At 44.2% G+C, this 16,340-nt stretch overlaps 1 protein-coding gene across 1 annotated transcript in view; it reads right to left on the reverse strand.

The window, feature by feature from the left end:
• Window positions 1-1,819: 1,819 nt before the first annotated feature.
• Window positions 1,820-16,340, reverse strand: part of LOC147438811 (putative apyrase 1) — a 60,464-nt gene continuing 45,943 nt past the window's right edge. Inside the window, exons 5-9 of the mRNA XM_086484782.1 lie at window positions 3,685-3,890; window positions 3,490-3,584; window positions 3,197-3,411; window positions 2,494-2,686; window positions 1,820-2,417 (exon numbers count right to left, since the gene is read on the reverse strand). Coding sequence (XP_086340908.1) covers window positions 2,305-2,417; window positions 2,494-2,686; window positions 3,197-3,411; window positions 3,490-3,584; window positions 3,685-3,890 — 822 coding nt within the window. The 3' untranslated portion in view covers window positions 1,820-2,304. The remainder of the gene's footprint in view (window positions 2,418-2,493; window positions 2,687-3,196; window positions 3,412-3,489; window positions 3,585-3,684; window positions 3,891-16,340) is intronic.

Genomic DNA, 16,340 nt, shown 5'->3' on the forward strand with positions numbered 1-16,340 from the left:
CATGTGGTTGAGATCGTTATATGTGGATTAGTACATGCACGATAGATGTTCTTTCTAGAAAGGTTAAAGACTCAGATTTTATGCGACTACGAACCCAACCAAAGACATACATGGCCGAAGGATGGATCGTGCAAGAGACATTTGTTTACATTTCAAACCATTTGGCACAAGTTGATCCCTCAACGTCTCATATGTGGTCAGATGAGGAGGATGCAAAGATGACTACACACATACCAAGTGGAAAGGGGAAGTTATTTAGCGATCTACACCGAATCGTGAACACCTTTTGCATCCTCAATGCAAAGATTATGACCAAGTGAATCAACTTGTGGACAATGGCAAAGGCAAGGCATTTGCAAGAGAGGAAAGCATGGAAGCAAGCTCATAGAGGCAGACGGACACCCCAATTCCTCGACGACTCGCATGTTTTCCAAATCTCATTAGTGCCGATTGGGCCCATGAGAGAATGACCAAAGGAAAGGCACACAGAGAGGACATCACCACCAAAGAATGAGAGTATGCACGAGGTTGTGTACCAAAGGTATAGATAGAGAATTTGTTGTTAAGCACTAGAGTAATCTATATATACGTAGTAGGCTACAGATGCCCATCAAGGAAGTTATTTCTCCCTTGCACTACCCAATGTTAGAGACCTAAGGAGCCACTTTTGCCCATGCTGCTTTGAGAAGCGACGCCACCTTGCAGAGACCCTCTATTGTTTAAGGCCATGGTCATGAAGCCATGGGATCTAGTGGCTGGAGCCCTGAAGGCTGCCTGCTGAGGACTAGAAAGACCATCTCATGCTTGCAAGCATTCTCCATCTATGATACTGATGAGGATATTGCCTTTTAAGAGTTCATGAAATAAGCTCGCCTGTCTTGACACAACAGCTCCAGACATTTGTGTTGACAATGCATGTTCCGCTGCACAAACACTAAACAGAAAAGAGATCACACCAGGTATTATGACACATATATATGACAGCTATTTTTTCAACCACTATGAGGGAAACTAATTAAGCTTCAATATGATGGGCTTTTGGAGATCCATCGTGCAGCTTTTGCAAGAGTTTCAACGAGGAGGTTTGCAACTAAGACTGTTGCCAAAAGATACATGCATTACTCACAAAGGTTGGTGGAAGGTCATCAAAGCTTTCACCGTGTAGTTTACATGGTCGAAGCAACTTGGAAGGTGGGCCACACATGAGAACAATGAGGGGGGCTGCCTTGAACACCTCGGGGTTGGGGCAGTGCAACACCATCAATGGAGAACTGAGAGAGAACGGGAGAGCCATGAGAAAAAGAGAAAGAAGGCCCTGCTAGCTGACATCCCTTTCCGTCCTCTCTGAGGTGTTGCGGTGGCTTTGGGCTGTTTATAGCCGGCCAACTGCCATGTAGATATGGCTGCTGTGAGTGCCAAAACAGCTCAGAAGCTTCCCGTGTAACAAAGAGCTTTTGTTTGCTTCAATAATAACAATAACAGTAGCACCCAAACCACGAGCTTCTGGCTTCAATGAAATCATGCGACTCAACATCATTATAGAAAAACAGCTTGTAATAGCAAACACAAGAATTTCCCACTTCAGGGAGGGAGAGGCAAGCCTCTAGCTTAACTCTGGCACAGTTCAAAAGCGACTGACAGCAATGTTCGGCTAGCACTTATACATTTACCATCATCAAGACACCTGCCCTAAAGTCCCATCTTTAGAAGCACAAAATGAAACAGCAGCATAAAACCCACCTATCTACACAGATAACAAGAATTCTATAATATAGTAAACTGGCAGAAAATCACACCCAACAGATGATAGTTCCACAGAGAAGACAAATATGTCCAGCATGTTCGACAACATACAAAGGACATTCATTTGATAAATTGATAAAGAATCAGAAATAATCAGTCAGGAGACAGAAAATTCGACGGTTGCGTGAAATCTCCTCTCCTTAAGCTTTAGTCCTTCATTTCTCCACCAAACAATGGGATTAAAGAATGTGATTGGCTGATAGAATGTAATTGTTTGCAGTACCAACTAGACAACCAGAACTCTCAACATATAGTAGTTAGTTATGTTAGTTAGGCCACCTACTTGTCAATACCTGCCGCTGAACTCATCAGAGAACAAAATTTAGCAAGGCCCCTTTCCCAGAACTTGCAATACTTGTGTAAAAGTGCGGTTGCAGCTTTTGTTTGCAAAGTTGCCTCTGGCCGCCACAGCTGAATGTGATCCAAATTACATGTGCTGTATGCAAAAGTATATCATCGAAAGGAACTCAGGCCTCAAATACCCAGGCTGCTCAAAAAGCTCTACTTCATCGAAATTGCTTCAATCGCACTGCCCAAGGGCCATGCTGCCTCTACGGCATCGTTCTTGTATTTGACCTTCTTAATCAGAGTTATCTCCTGTTCTCTATCAATAGCTGCAACACGAGCCATGTAAGACATAAACAAGTAATAATAAAGATTATAGAGAGTATCAGGTCTGGAAAACATTACCAAATCCATCCACAAGGAGTGTATATTGATAGACAAGATCCAGACAAAAATAGGGGCGCTGATGTTCATCTGTACTTGGGTAATTCTTTCCAATATCCTCCAGACTCATTGCACACACTTGCCTTCCTGCCCTTCCAAAATCTGCTGGCTTCAGCTTAGCTTCCACTGCATCCGGATTCTTGATAATACCTGCCTGCACACCACCAACTGACGAACTATAAGAGGGTCTAAGACACAAATACTGTAAAATGTGCTCTACATGTACCTTTTTGTTTGGAAAAGCAGCTGTGGAACTTCATCATTATATACACACAATCCGTAAATAACAAGTAGCAGTTTCAGACATGCAGTCCCTTATTTCATCTTCAAGTTTTGTGTACACATTCATTCACATGTTCATATCTTATTTATTTACTTCTTCCATACGTAGCGTAATTCTTGTTCGAGCCAGAATGACCTTCACTGTACAACAAACAAATTATCAAGTGTGTGAATATATTCCTGTGAAAAGGAGCGATGGGGGTTTTTCAAATAAAAGCTACAGAGATTGTATCAAATATAGGTAGAACCAAGCTTGAGAGAATGTACTTTAACAGAGAAAAAAGTAAGCGTGTGTGAGGGTGCCGTGGCAAGGAGAGGAAAGAGGTGCGCTTTTGTTGGGGGGGGGGGGGAGGTGGGGGGGTAGGGGTATGCCTGCATTTACCTGCAATGCTCTGTCAAAGAAAAAGGATGCCACAAAAAGCTTCCTCTGGCCATCACCCCCACCTCCACTCCAGACTCCACCAAATGTGCATTGCATATGCTCACAAGCATGATCCTTATTGAGAGCTTTCACAAGTAGTTTCTGGCATTTCCGGAAATCAGCACCAGATGCAGATCCCTCAGCTGCAAACTGCTCTGAGCTATATTGATACTCCCCTACAAAATAATTCTTTCATAAAAAAATTTGCAAGCAGGCACATGGGCATAAGGCAAGCAGAGGAACTGCCCTCATACCTTTGAATCCTCCAGCTAAACAAGGGCAGGTTTCCGTTCCCTCGACAAGTTTTAAAACTTCTGCTCGAGCTGCTAACAAGCCGTAGTGCAAATAACTGATTTTCAAAAGTAGGTCAAGTCATGGATAATATAAGATAACCTCACAAAAGCTAAACAAATTAACACAGAAAGTGGCAAGTAGCACATTCAAGTTACCTGTGAACATAAAGGTGATATTTTTTGCCCAAAAGATTCAACTCCTTCACATACACATCCTCCCCTTCCACAGCCTTTGGAGCATTTCCTGCAGCATCTTCTGAAATTGCATATGCCATTTGAACAGAACCACCTCCAAGGTCAACCACACCAACTGTATTCCCATAGTCTTGCCCAATGTTTCCAAGCAAATAGTTAATCGTTACCTGCAGGCCAACACAAATTGCCAACATTTTACATATATATACCTAGATGAATCCAGATTAAGCCCAGATTCACCCACAAAGTCAAGTGCAAGGTATAGACTCATGGTAGCATCCACGAGCCTGGACCAGAAAACCCAGTCCAAACCATACTAAATCTGTGTGTGTGCGCGCGCGCGCATCGCTAGAGCCCGAAAGATGCCTACCTACAGGGAGGTAAATCTGATACAACCAGCCGAGGAATACAAGGCTGCCCGAAGGCATACAACCTGTAAAGAGCTGAGGCCCAATGAAAACTGAACAAACTGAAACATAACGCCCATAGGCTGTAGTAACAGTATAACCGGAAAAACCAGGGGAAAACCCGCCCTAGGAACTAGGTGGAGAGCCGAGAAGAGAGGGTATCCACATATGCCTCTGGTAGATAGGGACCTCATAGATGTGAGTGAAGAGTCCTACAAATATATGGTAAGGGGGCAGCTATGCTGTCCAAGACCGCCAGGCGACCAGGAAGAAACTGAACAGGCAGGAAGGAGGATCAACGAGAAGAAGCATTGGAAGACACCTAAGAGAGTTGCTGTGATACCACAAGCCGGAGACAGGTGAAGGATGGAGAAGACAGCGAATTGCTTAACAAGGCCTCATACTGTGGAGGGAACAAAGCCTGTGAAACAATCGTCAACGACTCTACATGCGAACAGCCGGGAAATCCTCCAGCTTGAAGGAGCAGCAGAAGCACACCGCAACGCCGAGCAAGCACGCACAACCCACACACCATGTAACCACACACACACACACACACACACACACACACACTCAGATGCACCCACCTGCAAGCAAACAAACATTATACAAACCAACGCACAAAACCCTAACAAGAACCAAACAGGAAAAAACACAGCAGAGAAACACGCACATAGAGACACACCTTTTTTATTAAAAAAATTTGATTAATTTACAAACACTGAACAGGAAACCTCAAAGTTAGGAAAACCCATCAAAAAGGTCACATACAAAGGGAAGAACAAAAAGTGTGTCAAGAGGTGTATTTTTCCTATTGCCTTCTTTAGATATGTACTACATATTTTTATTTATTTTATATTTACTTATTTTTCCCGAAACCCTTGAAAAGGTGCAAGTGGACATTGCATGGCCAGTGTGAAACGGCTGTGGCCGAACGGGTTTCTCACATCAGGAATCTAAGTCAATCAATTTGGGACAGGTCAAGCCAGTTAGCACTAAATTTTGATGAGTATGGAAGCTTGTGTGCGCCAACTGGAATCCGTGCACTCAACAAGTCACTTACAACTTTATAAGTTGGTGGGAACTAGGCAATTAACTGAAAAGAGGCAAACTGAACACATGACAGTAGGAGAGCAACCTGAAAGTAAACACGCTTCCAGAGGCTCTCATCCCAAGAGGGGGTGCCCAAAATTGAAGTCAAGGCTGAAATTTATTCATAAGTGACCTACACTGTGTGTGTGAGTAGTGGGTGCAAGTTCACAGCTTTAATGGAAAGCTTGCCTTCTCTTTTGTCTCATGTAGCGCGATGATTTGCTCTTGTGCATCTCTCTCCCCCCTTTGCACATATGGTAATGCCCCACTAGTTGGGCTACGTAGATGATCATCTACAGTTCTGGGGTTTTATGCACGTTTGCCAAGGGAAGAGCTTTCTAAACAGGAACCAGATTAGCTAATTGCTAATTCCCCACACGTACACACAGTTACATCGCAGATTACAAATTTGGAGAGTTTCTCATGTGAGAACTCGTCCAAATCAAAGGAGGACTGCCCCATTGCGTGCGGAAGCTCTTGGGACACGCGTAGACGTGTTCGCTCCGCTCAAAACGATCCAAAACAGAGAATTACAGCCTGCTGTGTTTTTTTGCAGGTTTAGGGTTTCGCACCTAAACTGCAAGAAATCACCAGGGGAGCCTCCGGAAGGTCTTGGAATGCTTACACAAGGCTTTGGGCACCTGGCAGTGACAAAACAGGGAATTACAGCACACTGAAATTTTGTTACATTTCACCAAAAAGCATCTAAATTGCAAGGAAATCCATCCTATGTACTTTTCGAAAACCTACAGAGGTTTTGGTGTCGTTATGTTGCAGAAATTGGGTCAAAAACCTGCAATTTCAATCCTCGCCAGGTTTGGACAGCTTTGTGAGAGTTTGATCTACGTGTTCGGATCGTTTGTTCTTAATTGAATAAAGAAATACCGAAAGGGGCGCCACTCTTTGGGGCCTACAGGGTGTCGGTCTTCATGTGCACAGAGACATTCTAGTCGCTAGATGCCTCTGTGCTCTCTTTTCTTCTCAGTGCTCTGTGTAAAGTTAACAAGGTAATTGAAATAGTACTGCCCTCTACTGTGTAGAGGCCGGTTAAATGGTTCCATCGACGGGATAGTCACTGTTTCTTCAAAAAGTGCAACATGGATTGTTGTGGGTGAAAGCAACACAGAGCTTGTCGTTATGGCAAAGAAGAGAGACCAAGTACGTGAAGAGAGATCTTCCTCACATGGCACAGAGAAAGTTCCTTCAACTCTTCAAGAAGAGGACAGGTCGTTCAAAGCTCAACTACGTAGCTGCATGGAAATGTTTCAGCAGTTGGCTAACAACCAAGGATGCAGGAGTTCTTACAAGCTCCAACGCAAGGTTTTCAGGCTCCGACAGAGGGCATGACTGAGCCGTTGCAGGAAAAGGAGATTTCCAATGCAGAGAGTACTCCTGATGCTCGAGGGAAAGCCCATGTGATTGAGCAACCAACGGTGTCCATTGATCCCAAGCAATTTGCTTTACCTGGACAAGAACCGTTCGAGCATAGTCGAGGGAGTAATGAGCAGTGGAGGTGGTTCAGTGTTTCAAGCTATGGTTGGACCTTCCACAGGTTATATGCCAAGGAATGTGTTTGGGACAATGCAAACAGGCATGGTTAACCCTATGTATGGGAACATGGGTGTCCAACCTGGTCTTTAGGGTGCCTATGGTCAATTTCGAATGCCTGGAACAGATTTAGCATGGCTGGTTTTTCGCAGCCATACGCCCAAAATGCAAATATGACAAGTAGAACAGGTGATGCGAGTGTTGGAATGAACAATCCTTGAGCACCACTTTTGCAGGCACCTATTTATGACAATTTGACTCCTTTGAGTCAACCTAAGGATAACAAGGAAGGTGGGCAGGGAGTCCGAGCATAAAGGAAAGAAGCCAAAGCCTAGTGTAGGACTTGTCCAAGATTTGGTCGGTGACCAACCAAACATAGATTCCACAAAATTGTGCAAAGCTTGGGGCAAAGTTAGAGACCACAAAGTATTGGTTTTCTTTGATCCATAAGCCCGTGCAAATTTCATATCACCAGAATTGGCATCAAAGTTGGGCATTCGTGCAGAGGAGATCGGTATGACAGGTGAAGCAAGTTTAGCATGACTAGGTCATTCAGAGCCTGTTACTCCCATTTTGGGGAAGCTTCGTCTACACATTCAGATTAAGGTGGATGCGAAAGAATTTCACATTATGCCACTTGAGGGTTGTGATGTGCTACTAGGTATTCCATGGTGTTAGGTTGCATGCTATTGGGTATTCCATGGTGTTAAGAGGTTGCATGCTATTGGGTATTCCATGGTGTTAGAGGTTGCATGCTATGGTAGATACTTACAACAAAAAGATTACCCTTGTACATAGAGGAAAGACTCATGTCCTTGATGTAAAGCATAAAGGCGAGTCTGTTCCAGGAGTCTGTTCCAAATGTTTCTACTTCTGCTATTCCATTTGTAATAAAGAATCATCTTTCTGCGTACTTGATCTTTCCAAAAGAAGTACCTAAAGTTGCATCTAATTTGTCTACCTTAGACCTAAAGAGTGGGTACCACCACATACGCATTAGGCCAGCAGACGTTCATAAGACTGCGTTCAGGACAACATTTGGTCTCTCTGAGTTTCTTGTCATTCCATTCGGTCTCACAAATGCTCCTACCACGTTCAATAGAATGATGGTCAGAATATTTAGACCACATAGAAACTTCGTGGGTACCTTCTTTGATGACATGATTGTTTACTCAAAGTCTGAAGAGGAGCATAGGGATCACATGACCGTAGTTTTCAATGAGTTACGAAAGAACCAGCTACTCATTAATGCGAAGATGAGTGAATTCTTTTTAATAGCGATTCACTTCCTTGGGCACATTGTTTCAAAGGATGGGGTACGCATGGATCCCACCAAAGTGGAAGTAATTAGGCCATGGCCAAACTTGAAGTCCGTACATGACATTCGAAGCTTTTTAGGCTTATGTTCCTACTACAGGACAAGAGATTTGAAGCAAACAAATATGTGCAACATATGGATGAAACATACAGGAAGATAAAGATTGCTCTTGAGAAGACTCGAGCTAAGCAAAAATAAATGGTGTTGATCGTCACCGTCATGAAGTTGTATTTTCACTTGGTGATTGGGTACTTTTGCGCTTTGAAAAGGCCGGGTTAAGGAAAAGGAAAGGCAATGAATGTTTGTTCCCTAAGCTCAGCATGCGATATTATGGTCCTTTTCAAATTTCAAAAAAGATCAGCGACGTAGCTTACACGTTGAAGCTACCAGAAGGCTGGAAAATACATAATGCTTTTCATGACAACCTTCTAAGGCCCTTTATTGGTGATGTGCCAGAGAATATGCTTGATGAGAAACAATCCGAAGTGGAAGAATTGGATGAGATTCTTGTTCTTGAACAGATATTGGCACATAGGAGGAAAGGTTGCAAGACACTATCTGGTGAAGTTCAAGAACTATCCATCCTTGGATGCTAAATGGATAGAAAAGTCTGAATTGGTTGATTCACCTCAGCGATTGCAACTATATCTTAAAGCCTTTCAGATGGAACCCACGGTGACTTGATGTAGCTCCTTGGAGCCAAGTGAGAGCATGGTTCATGATGCTCAAAGGAGTCGTTTAGCAATTGTATCTACTCTTTCCATACAAAATTTGGTTGAAGAAGTTTGTGCTTGAGAGTACACCAGAAGACTTCTATGCTTGATATATGTGTGGTAGCCAAGTTGGTGGGATTGTCTAATCGTCCAACGCTACATTCCAAAAGCATGTATATTCTTGAATCCCATCGTAGAATATATGTGATATCACGAGATATCAACATGTATTACTGGCATGCGAGTGAGATCGTTTGCAGTATTTCAAGGGTGGGGTGTGTCACCAGGTGGTGTATTTTTTCTATTGCCTTCTTAAAATATGTACTACATATTTTTATTTATTTTATATTTACTTGTTTTCTTCGGAACCCTTGAAAAGGAGCAAGTGGACATTACGTGGCCAGTGTGAAACGGTTGCGGCCGAACGGAATTCTCACGTTGGAAACCTAGGTCGATCGGTCTAGGACTAGTCGGGCAAGTTAGCACTAAATTCTGATGAGTATCGAAGCCTACGTGCGCCAAATAAAATTTGGGCCACTCGACAAGCCACTTACAGCTTTATAAGTTGGTGGGAACTAGGGAACTAACTCAAGAGAGGCAAACTGGACACATGGTAGTAGGAGAGCAACCTGCAAGTCAACTGTTGCTAAATTGACTTTATTTGACAGAAAAATAATTCTAAAGGAATTATTGGATTTATAAGTGAGGGTTTTCTCGCTTGGAACACCAGGAAAAAAATAATTCTAAATAAATTATTGAAATTTTAAGTGAGGGTTTTTCTCACTGGAGACATCCGAGTACAGAGTATTCCTAGTGCGTCATTCAAAGAAATGACGGGAGCATTGTGAATGGGAATATCTATAAGTCCATCAGGAACGGGTACTTCTGATGCGTCACATCGGATGGGTGACAAGACGCATCGCGAAGAAGTATCCGACCATCCGGGAACGGACATCTCTGATGCGTGATAGGATGGGAGACATAGAGCATCGTGAAGGAGATTGTACCGTAAGTTCGATAGGAAAGGACTAGGTGATGGCTATTCCTGATGCGTCACAAGGTGGGTGACGGGTGCATCGAAAAGGATTCATCCATAGTCAGGAGGAAATTCCAAACTGTGTTAGAATTTTGCACAAGGAAAAGCAAGCAGTTGAATGAAGATGGGTTCAGAGGAAACTTTGAGGAAGAACAGATGCTTTCTGAGAAAGCGGGATTGCAGCACATGCTTTCCCGCGAGGAAGTCTATGTCTGCATTGCAAATGTGCATGTGATTGCATCCAGGGACGCCTGGGAAGTGTTGTGAAAGCATCAAGGTTTTATTGAGTTTTTGGGCAGATTTAGACCATTTTTAAAGATGACCAACCGCCCACTTATTAGCCTATGGTTAAATAAAGCAATAAAAACCAGCCAGCGATTTTTCTCTCTTTTTTTCTAGCAGAACAACGCCAAAACAAAAACGAACCCAAAAAAAAAAAAGTTGCAATCTCTACGCGAGCAGCCAATGCTCTGCTATCTTTGTCGTGGCCAAGGAGCTAAAAAGCATCACACGTCCTCTCCCAGAGAGAAGATCAATTTTTGCAAGAAGAAGACGCTGCTGCACATTTCATCCGCAAAGAAGACGTTGCAAGTGATGCCCATGGCTGCCCCAAGTGTACCACATGTCGCCAAGACCAAGTGCGCGACTTCCCTCACGAAGAAGTGTTGGGGTATAAAGCCCAATGTGGTCGCCCAGGTAAGTGGGCGGGCCGCCAGGTATGTACACATATTCTTTTGTTAAAACCTAATAAGAACTCACTATGCTCTACACATTACAGTAGAGCGAGTTCACCATATCGTCGTGCTCTTCTTCTCGCACTCTCTCTCGCGTCGCACTTCCGCTCGTACTCCTTCAACTGGTATCAGAGCTCAGATCGAGCCTCGGGGAAGCACTGCAGGAAGCTAGAGTCACCAACTCAGATTGGAGTCAAATTCGACAGGCGAAGGCACGGCCCCAAATCTCGTGGGGAAGCCCGAAGGGCTTGGTGTTGTCAGAATTTCATTCTGAGGTCATCTCGGCTTCGACAAAGGTCTGCGCAGGCCATTTTCGACTACGTGGTCTCGACGGGTGCAGATCCGACTCTGCAAATTTGGGGTTTTCGGCCTACGACTGCAGGTGCTGAGGATATCGACACTCCCAAAGTGTTGATTTGTGGCTGTCTACACATCGAAGGACGGCTCACAGTTCTTGGAGGCGTGTCACATACGACACGGGCGCATCTACACACAGACTGTAGGCGACATCCACTAGTTCATCAGGTTCATATTGATTCAGAGGTCAATTTACAGGGGAAACTCTGCCGAATTTTTCCCAGGAAAGTAAACTACTGTGAACCGTAGCTATGGCTGGATCACAAGACACTGCTCTTTACAATATCAAGAAGTTGGATGGAACCAATTTCCCATTGTGGAAGAAGCAGATTTGGCACGTGTTGGTACAAAAGAAGCAGATAAAACCTATAAAGCTCAAGGGGATAAAACCAGAAGATATGGACGAAGATGAATGGAGCGAAATGGATGAAATGGCACTTTCTACCATTATGCTGACTTTGGCAGAAAGCGTTTACTTCAATGTAGCAGACGAGATGTCGGCTTATCAAGCATGGTTAAAGCTGAGTGATCTTTATGAGAAGCAGAGTGCAGCTTCACAGGTATACTGGCTTAAGAAGCTTGTTGATTTGAAGATGAAAGAAGGGACACCTATGTCCAATCATCTGAATGAATTCAACACAATCTACAGTCACTTGTCAGCTCAAGGTGTCAAGTTTGATGAACCTGTTAGAGCTATGTTCCTGTTGATCACATTGCCGGAAAGTTGGGACACTTTTCGCACAGCTTTGAGTAATTATGCACCTCCAGACGGTTTGAACATAGCAGGTGTAGAAGGAAGTCCACTTACTGCTTACCCCATAGCTTCCTGTTGGGGTATAAAGCCCAATGTGGTCGCCCAGGTAAGTGGGCGGGCCGCCAGGTATGTACACATATTCTTTTGTTAAAACCTAATAAGAACTCACTATGCTCTACACATTACAGTAGAGCGAGTTCACCATATCGTCGTGCTCTTCTTCTCGCACTCTCTCTCGCGTCGCACTTCCGCTCGTACTCCTTCAAGAAGTGCCTACGGAGCATGTTTCCATCGCGACAAGCTGCTGTTTTTCTCTGTTTTCAACCCATAAACGTCGTAGACGGGACTGATTTACGAGAAGAACCCGAGAACACACCTCTTTTGTGTGTAGGATTGGAAGAGAGGATTTTCTATGTAGAGATCTCTTCCGGGGAATTGCTTTTCAAGAACCGAGCTGTGTTTCAAGCGTCGAGATTGTGAAGGTAACGATTTTCATGTTATAATCTATGAGTATTTGATTGCAGATGTACTTCCTCTTAGTAAGGGAGTAGGAGCAAAGAAGTGCTCTGAGGAATTAGAGCCAGATCAGCCCAAAGGTTTCGTACCCGAGTTTGTCGGAGAGAGGTAGTCTCTCGAGTTGTGATCCGGAAGTTGAGATTCCCAAGTAAGGACTCCGTGTCCGGGAAAGCAGAGTTGTTCTGTGGGAAGAGGACTCTGGAAACAGAGTCGGAAAGAGTTGCAAGGATGCCGTGCCCTAAGTCTGGAAGGTGAGATCCAGAGGCGAGAACCTTGGTTCTCGAGGATTTGGAAAAAGGAACAAAAGTTCCTTGAAATGGGGTTTTGCCCTAGGAATAGGAAGCTAAGGCTTCGAGGAACCATCAAGTCTTATTCTAGAACGAATGTTGTAATACGTTCGGTTCAAGTGCTTGTATAGACTTCTCCTCAGTACTAAAGATACTATTATGGGGGAAGACCAACCCATCTTTTGGTCCCCAATACTATGTCGATCTTCTCACTCTCTCTCTCTCTCTCTATCTATTTCTCTCTATATCCTCTGGCTTAGTAATAAGTGATAAATCCTATTTATCCGAATGTATTTTATATTGCTATGCGCTCCCTTTTGTGACATCAACACTCTTCCAGAGGCTCTCATCCCAAGGGGGTGCCCAAAATTGACATGGAAGCTGAACTTTATTCATAAGTGACCTACAATGTGTATGTGAGATTGTGAGTAGTGGGTGCAGGTTCACAGCTTTAATGAAAAGCTTGCCTTCTCCTTTGTCTCACGTAGCGCGATGATTTGCTCTTGTGGATCTCTCTCTCCCCTTTGCACATATTATAATGCCCCAATAATTGGGCTTCTCAGTTGACTATGTACAATTATGAGGGTTTTATGCGCAATTGTCAAGGCAAGAGCCTTCTGAACAAGTATCAAATTAGCTAATTGCTAATCCCCCACACGTACACGCAGTTCCATCACAAAGAATTGGGAAAACGGAGAGTTTTCTTGTGTGAAAACTCACCCAAATCAAAGGGGGACTGTCCCATTGCGTACGGGAGCCCTTGGGACACGCGTAGACGTGTTCGCTCTGCTAGAAAGAATCCAAAATAGAGAATTACAGCCTGCTGTGTTTTTCTGCAGGTTTAGGGTTTCGCACCTAAACTGCAAATTAGCACCATGGGAGCCTTGTGAAAGCGTGTACAGGGCTTCACACACATGGCAATGACAAAACACGGAATTACAATGTGCTGAAATTATGTTACAGCTCACCAGAAAGCTTCTAAATTGCGAGGGAATTTGTCCTAGACATGGCTTTTTGTTACGCTTACACCACTCTGCTGCTTCACACAGGTCTAGGGCACTTCCTTGTACGGCTAGTGTCTCCGGGCTGGCCACCCATAGCATAGGTTGTACCTTGTCCAGCCGCCCGAGTTTGGGGCCGGCCGCCCGCTTGAGTTGGGCGCCCACCTGGGCACTCCTATATAGGGGGACCGGGGGGGGGTACACATTTCATTATCATCTAATCATTGTACGGGTCTCATGCTCTGGTAGTCATGGAGGGCTGATCGCCCCCTCTTCCCTACTCCAGCGTTTTGGTTTGTGGTCTCTCTCTCTCTCTCTCTCTCTCTCTCTCTCTCTCTCTCTCTCTCTCTCTCTCTCTCTCTCTCTCTCTCTCTCTCTCTCTCTCTCTCTCTCTCTCTCTCTCACCGCACACGCGCACTCACACACTTTTGACCTACAAGGGTTTTGGCGTCGTTATGCCGCCGAAATTGGGTCAAAAACGTGGAATTTCAGGCCTCGCCAGGTTTGGACAGCTTTGTGAGACTTTGATCTACGTGTCTGGATTGTTTGCTCTTAATTGAATAAAGAAATACCAAAGGAGCGCCCGTCTTTGGGGCCTACAGGGTGTCAGTCTTTGTGTGCGCAGTGATATTTTAGTCGATGGACGCCTCTTTGCTCTCTTTTCTTCTCAGTGCTCTGTGTAAAGCTAACACGTAATTGAAATAGTATCGCCCTCTATTGTGTACACACCACTTGTAAAGTGTTCCATAGAGTGAAGGCTCCAAAAGCAAACATATGAGTGTTGTAGGATATCCGGGGACATGTCCCCAACTTCGGGTAAAATGTAAGGATCGCCTAAATGAAATCTTGAGCGAAGGAAAGAGATTTGCATCATGTGATGGAGCATGAGAAAATTGTGTTGGCGCCACAAAGACCGTAGAGACCAAAATCTAACCCTGAGAAGAAGACCGCAAATCGTTGAGCAGAAGTTGGGAGAATGCCAAAGACCCAGAACTGTTTGTGGAAAACTACAGAGGGAAAGCAGAGGCTTATATAGGCTGATATGCGGTCATAGGCTGATATGCGGTCAAGGAAGGCCCTAATGAAGCGACAATCCCAAAGCAAGTGTCTAACAGTCTCATCACAAGCTGAATATCTGACACAATGAGAAGAGTTGATGTGACGCGCACTAAGGAGAGTTCCAACAAGGAGAACTCCCAACAAGCAACGCCATAGAAATAGACGTTCCCTCAAAGGAAGTGGCTCTTCCAGATTGCAGTACGAGCCTTGATGACCGGGCGGCGGTGTGTGCAAGTGAAAGAGCAAGCAAGGAAGTGCAATGTGTGTGCAGAGAGGGGAGGCGAAGGCCAGCATGAGAGGAAGCGCTATCAGAAGAGAGAGGGCTCACTTTTTTTGGGGAAAACTCAATAAGTGAGTTTTGGGTTTTCCCACTTTTATTATAAGTGACCTTTAAAAAATGTGTCCAGGAACCTAAACAAAGTATAAAAATGTACAAAAAGGGGTTATTTAGGCCTTTAACCCAACAACCTCCCACTTAAAGGCATAAATGGCGCCTTTAAGCTACGTGACTCCCACCATCTCTATGCATAGATGATGTTGTGCTTTGGGTAAGCACTTAGTGAGAGCATCGGCTGGATTTTGTGATGTATGGACCTTAACCAATGTAATAAGACCATCCTCAAGCACTTCTCGTATGAAGTGATACCACACATCAATATGCTTTGTGCGTGCATGAAATATGGCGTTCTTTGCCAGACATATGGCACTCTGGCTATCACAACCAAGCATAGGTGCCTTGGCAGGCAAACCAAACTCACTGCATAGGCGTGCTAACCAAATAGCTTCTTTGGAAGCTTCAATGGCTGAAATATATTCAACCTCTGTCGTAGACAATGCAACAATCTTTTGCAATCTAGAACACCATGAAACAACACCTCCCGCAATAGTAAATACATAGCCACTTGTGGATTTCCGTGTATCCACATCACCAGCCATGTCAGAGTCACAAAATCCCTTCAACTCCATTGGTCCTTTACCATAGCAGAGGCATATGTTTTTAGTCCCTTTCAAGTACCTCATAATGGACTTCACAGCATCCCAATGCAACCTGCCTCGATTAGCCATAAACTGGCTCACAACTCCCATTGCATGGGCTATGTCAGGCCTAGTAGCAACCATAGCATATGTAAGTGAACCACAAGCTGAAGCATAAGGCACACTTTGCATGTCATTGGCTTCTTCCTTTGACTTGGGACAATCATCCTTGGAGATTTTAACATATGGCTGTAATGGCACACCAAGAGGCTTTGCTTCAGCCATGTTAAATCTGTCCAGCACCTTTTTAATGTACTTTTCTTGAGACAAATACAATAGGCGCTTGTCTCTTTGCCGTGTAACACGCACTCCAAGTATATGTTCAGCTGCCCCAAGGTCTTTCATTGAAAACGCAGATTTCAACTGCCCTTTAAGAGCATCAACAATGCTTCTTTTCTTTGCAACTATCAACATATCGTCTACATAGAGCACAAGAATAATAGGGCTACCATCCTCATCACGTTTGGTATACAAACAATGGTCTGCATGGATTCTTTTGTAACCATGTTTAACCATGAAGCGATCAAACTTCTTGTACCACTGTCTACATGATTGTTTCAGCCCATACAAGCTTCTATTGAGCATACATACCAAATGTTCCTTGCCAAGCATGACAAAACCCTCGGGTTGCTTCATGTAAAGCTCTTCTTCCACATCACCATGCAAGAAAGCGGTATGTACGTCCATTTGGTCCATTTCCAAATCAAGAGCAGCCACAATGGCAAACAATACACGCAAAGTGGTCATCTTCACAACAGGA

Source organism: Adiantum capillus-veneris, chromosome 16 (genome assembly GCF_014529385.1).
Source record: "Adiantum capillus-veneris isolate H3 chromosome 16, ASM1452938v2, whole genome shotgun sequence".
Taxonomy (NCBI): Eukaryota; Viridiplantae; Streptophyta; class Polypodiopsida; order Polypodiales; family Pteridaceae; genus Adiantum; species Adiantum capillus-veneris.